The 5,409-nt window shown below is 42.4% G+C and overlaps 1 protein-coding gene across 1 annotated transcript; it reads right to left on the bottom strand.

The window, feature by feature from the left end:
- Positions 1-299: 299 nt before the first annotated feature.
- On the bottom strand, positions 300-4,837 carry SERPINB8 (serpin peptidase inhibitor, clade B (ovalbumin), member 8; the record flags this gene model as incomplete). Its single annotated transcript, XM_009326704.1, has 6 exons — positions 4,661-4,837; positions 3,993-4,043; positions 2,589-2,717; positions 1,692-1,809; positions 773-915; positions 300-455 (listed from the first exon to the last, which is right to left on the bottom strand). Coding segments are annotated over exons 1-6 (765 nt in total), but the record flags the coding sequence as incomplete, so codon positions are not given.
- Between the last annotated feature and the right edge of the window lie 572 nt (positions 4,838-5,409).

The raw sequence follows: 5,409 nt of genomic DNA, 5'->3' as shown, positions 1-5,409 counted from the left end.
AAAAAAATCCTGCTGGCATGTCTGTTTCTGGTACCGATGGAGATCGCTGCGTATAGCACCATCCTCTTCTGCAGGGCTACAGCAGCGCTACGCTCCTTTGCCTTCATTTTACTAGGCTGAGTCCAGGGCTCTCCTAAGAGGCCAGTCTCTGCCTGAGCACCTGGGCAGCTGTGGCGCTCCCGTCTGCCCAGCACAGCCGTGGTGTGGGCAGCTGGGATGTAAATGGCCAGCAAAAGCTCTGACGGCAGCCAAGTCCCACTGAAGTGGTAACTCCTCTGCTTCCCCTGCCAGGGCCATACCTGCTCCAGGCCAGAGATGTCATCAGGCAACAGCACCAACATGCTCAGCTCCCCGCTGGCGTACGGAAGCTCCAGGATCTTCATGTTCTCTGCAGCCACCGCGGCCACTTTGAAGGTACCGTTCTGACACATCATTTGCACAGGTCTGCTTTCTTGCTGCAAAAACAGAAACGTGAGACGACGTGACCGGGGAGCAATTTTTTCTTTAGGCAGGCAAATGTACAAGCCCTTTGAAAGGGACAGGTCTCGATCTTCAAGCATGTTGCCTTTGAAGAAGAGCTGTGTCTCCATTTTCCTCTCTTGCCTGCTGGTGTGCTCTGGTCAGACACAGCTCTCGCAAACCTGACAGCGAGGGGCCCAGCTAAATCGCTCGACCTGTGACAGCAACAGGTTGTATGTGTAACAGCCAGCCTGCTGGCTGTGCAATCCAACAGCCTGGCTTCCTGACCAGAAGCTGTGCCTGTGCCCCCTACCTTTGTCACAGTGAAGGGCACTTCCCGAGTGTGATCTTCTTTAAATGCCGTCTTCCATATCCCTTTGAAGTAAATGGCATTAACAAGGACCAGCACAGTATCGAGATCAACAGAGCCTGTTTCAAGGAAATCTTGGATATGTCCTTTAAGGAAGAAGCAGAGAGTGGTAAGTTTCATAGGAGTAGTCTTGCATTTTAGGGGTCAATCGACATGCTGCTGCTTGACTTGACTTCCTCTTCTTCAAAGGTCTGCATGTGGAATTTAGGTTCATAAGGATGATTTAATACAGAACGACTGGCACCTGGCCAGACATTTCTGCTAGAACAATTCTCCAAGTAGGTTCAAGGGTAGTATACACCCCCAGGAATATTTCTAACCAGTGCTTGGAAAAAGATTTATATAGAAAAGAAGGAACAGGAGAGGAAAGCAGCGACATAGATTTTCTGTTTCTGACTGTGCTTCTTTCTCACACTTCACTCGTGTTTTGCCTCCCACCTCAGCACGATAAATGTACACAAGCTCCTGAACCGTTCCTTTCCCACCATCAGCCTAGTGCGTGCATTACTTTCTCCCCTGGAAGCCCACTTCTTACTCATCTAGCACGTCCTTGTAAAATTACGCCAATATTCTAGAGAAGCTGGGACTAACCTTGCATGAGTTAAGCTCTCCAGACACAAAAAGTCTGCATATAAAGTGTGCATATAAAGTGTGCATATCCTGGCACATCCGCCTTTGCCAGATATGTTTAAAACACACTGCCACTGCCACACAGGTGCAGTACAGTCATCCCTTTCCACAGGAAATATCCACTAATGGGAACAGGAGGCAGAAATTTCTCCTCTAATGTTGAGTCTTTCCAGAAGTTGTTCAAATACAGTTGCGAGAGTGAAGTATATTTCCAAATCTTGTCTGACCTTACCGTTTGTCTGATTTTCCACCCAGGAATTAATGAGCTGTCTGGCTTGATCTGATGCTGTTTTGAAGTTGACCGTTTCCAGACCTGCTCTGTACAGTTTCTTCACACATTTTAAGTAGATCTGTAAAGACAGCAATTGTAGCCACCAAACTAGTCATTTCTTAAAAACAGTATGAAGGTGAAATAAAATATGGCTAAAAGGATTTTTATAGTGATGCCATGGTTAGGCTGTTCTCATTGCTTACTTCCTGGAAGAACCTGCTAAAACTGGGCCAGAAAAATTATCCTGATCCATGACATTTTCAGATCTGACATTTTTATTACTTGACCAGTTAAGAGTATATATTAGAAATGTTTAAATATTTTCTTGAAGAAAGCCTGATCCAAAGACACTGTTTCAGGTTCTTTTCAGAGTGTTTCATTATCATTACGTCTGCTCCTTTTTTTTTAAAGCATTTTTCCTTATTTTTAAAGATAAGAAGTTTCTTTGATTTAGAATATTTGTATGTTTTGTTTTGAAAATGTCAAATGAAAGATTTTGGCACTTTCAAAAGTTGTTTTTGAGGTGAGGTTTTCAAGTGAAAAAATGTGCCGAAGTCAAATTATATCCTGAAAAAAAACAAGCAACCTATTAAAATGAAAAGGCTTTGGGGGAGCAAGCAGGGAATTACATTACCAAATAGTTTTGTTTATTACTCCATTCAGTTTTGAATAGGGCCATCTTTTTGCCTGGAATTGCTTTCCATTCAGGCTGTTGTCACGGCTGTGGCAAAAGGAAAAGCCATGGAAGTCCACACCAGTGGGGACCACTGGATTAACAGATCACCCACTCTGGGCAGTCCTCCTGGATTACAGGTTTACACAGGGTTTAGCAAGAAATCACTCTAATGTGCAACTCACCGGTAGGATTGGACATGTTTTTTCAGCATAGAGTCTGTTGGCAATGTGGAGTGAATAATTGGCTTCTGGTGCAGTGATATCAGAGAGAAGTTCTTTAAACAGTATGTGGATATTCACAGACTTGCCACACTGAGTTGTTGATAAGAAGATAAAAAGGTATAGCTGTTAGCTTACTTTACTAGGAAGATAATTATTTAGAAGGTACAAATAACATGGGAAAACACACAGTGTTTGGACATTTGCAAATGAACATGTACTACAGTCTAAAAGCTCCATGGGAGGGATGTTCAATATAAACAACTAGTGATGTACAATTAATTCATAGCATATGATGATACTCATTCTAGGTGATAACAAGCAGAAAACTTCAGTGACAAATCTGAAACCGTATGGCTCAGGAGTGAGGTGACAAAAAGAAAAATTCAGGTGTCAATGATTGCAATTGGTGAGTTGTCATAGATATAGGGCCTCTAATTCCCACCTTCTGCTTGCATTTTCATGGCAGCTTTCTGCTGAAGCTGCAGATAGGACAAGAGTGCTAGATGACAAGGGAGTCAGGAAGTGCCTCATAATATAGTGAAAAAATGGATCAACTGCCTAATGCCCCAAAAATAGTGTTCCAGGTGACACAGACTAAGAGCATGTAAGAAAAATGCACAGTGCTAAACAGTGGCTGGGACTTCATTTTATGAGAAGGAGAATTGTGTTAAACTGCTCCTTTCTAAATGCTTAACCAGCCACTAAATGCTCTGGCTGATATTACCTTTATTTTAAAAAAAGTCGTCTTGTTCTTTGCAAGTCCTACCTTGTGCTTGTGGATCCCAAGTGGATGGGGACAGGCCAGGGAGCATGGCTTGTGTTATCTTTACAGAGGCAGCAGATTAACATGGAGGAAAGCACACAGATAGTATCAAGATACTAGGACCCCTCATGGTGCTCTTGGGGTAGCAGTGGGAATTGGAGGCTGGAAAAGTCCCTGTAGCTTTTGGGAGAGTGTGGTTATTTTCCAGTCTTTGAGGCTTCTGGCCTCTTTTCTGTCAAAGCGTCTTCCTGCCCCACTTTGGAGTCTCAGCTGCAAGTCTGGCTGCTGTACCCTGGCTCCAGGTGCTGAGCCCCTTTCAAGTGCTGTCCCTCAGCAGCACTTGCAGGTGTGCAGACGCTCATCTACACAAGAAGGTAGCCTGGTGCCCAAAGCATCCTATCCTGTCACTTGTTCTGGTGCAACATATGCAGCCTGTCTTCTTTTTCTGTTGTGGTTTTTTTTTTTTTTAACTTACATATCTGAAATTAAGAGCATTAGCAAAGGCTTGGGAAGGTGTTGAACCTACTTGAAGCACAGTCAGAACAGTCTATTCTCAGGAGAAAAAAGTGAAAGAGGAATAAATGTACCTTAGATTTCTGTACCTTGGTCTGAATAGCTCCTCCGAGTCCTGCAATTTTGTCAAAGTGAAGAACCTGCAATTGCAAGTAGCAATAGAAGTAATTAATTGTGTTGAAACTATAGGTTTGGACTAACCAGGTCTGATTAGCACATAGGTGAACTGAAAAGTTTCATGTAAGCTTTAAATTTTTTTTTTTTAAATCACTGAACGTTTGTGACTAAGATCCTCAGCTTAGATCCCTTCTTTTCCAGTTAATGGTATTCAGCCTATAAACCAGCTACAACCTTACGGTATTGCATTTATAACTGTGACTCTTGTTTTCTGAATGTTTCATCTTTTGTTTATTACAAGTTGTCCTTTCCACCTGGAAGGAATCAGGTCTGTGAGACAATATAAGCTGAAGCAAGAGACCTACCTTAACCATTCTTCAAGACTGCTTTTTCTTAATGGAAGCCAAAGGCCGTTCTTGCCCTTCATGGTGAAAAGCAATGGTAAGTGAAAACTCAGCTCCAGATCCAAACCTCACAGCTTGGAATGCCGTTCTTTTTCTAAGCAGGTTCGAATTCAGTGCCAAATGTGACTGTGTGACTTTCTCCCCTCAACAGGAGAAAGTCCCAAAGATGTAAATGGATTATCCGTTGCTGTGTTGAACGGGATCAAAAGGAGTTTGTATCCATTTATGTAACTTACCTTCTCCATCTGATACTCAGTATTACCTCTTGCTCCCAGATAAACCATGGCCAAGGCTGCAATGATGCTCAGGGGGGAATAGAAGATGTTGTCGTTGGCATGGTGGACTTTCAGCTCTTTGAACACATCAAAAGAAAATTCTGCATTTGCTGCAGTGATGGAGCCCATTGTGAAATCAATGTTGTCTGAAGCAAACAGAAATATGACTGTATAGTAGTGATACATAGCACTTGTTTTAAAAAGTACTGTCAATAGCCCAGAAACTGCTGGTTTTGTGATGCTGAACCAATGAATGATGTGAAGCCTACAGATTCTGTGATCATTAGAAATATTGTAACTCCTGACACATTTGTCTCTGAATGCATGTTTGTTTTCCTTCAGCAAGATATTAGCTCATCATCAAGATAGTATTTTCTACTTTTAGGAAATAGATAGTTTCATCCATGCTTCAATATGGTAAATATAAAATCGAATGGTTTCCCTATGGCCATCCAGAGGACTCTGAATGATGTTTGAGACAGTGCAAACTTCATATTTCATTTCTTCTGTGGCTGCTCTGGACCATGCTCTGGATCTTTAAATCAAATGTAGTCAACTCACTATGCTCTTAGTGTACTTCTTACTGTTGCTTAGTACAACCAGCCACAAATTTGGAGGTTGCTTTCCTGTAGTTTATAGGAATAACGGAGGTAAGTTGCTCTGTAAACCCAGCCAGTTGCTTAGATGCTGAACTATAGATTTAGGGCTGT

The sequence above is a fragment of the Pygoscelis adeliae genome, unplaced genomic scaffold (genome assembly GCF_000699105.1).
Source record: "Pygoscelis adeliae isolate BGI_AS28 unplaced genomic scaffold, ASM69910v1 Scaffold6, whole genome shotgun sequence".
NCBI lineage: Eukaryota > Metazoa > Chordata > Aves > Sphenisciformes > Spheniscidae > Pygoscelis > Pygoscelis adeliae.
The sequence above is the reverse complement of the archived record's forward strand: the minus strand, read 5'-3'. Positions and strand labels throughout refer to the sequence as shown.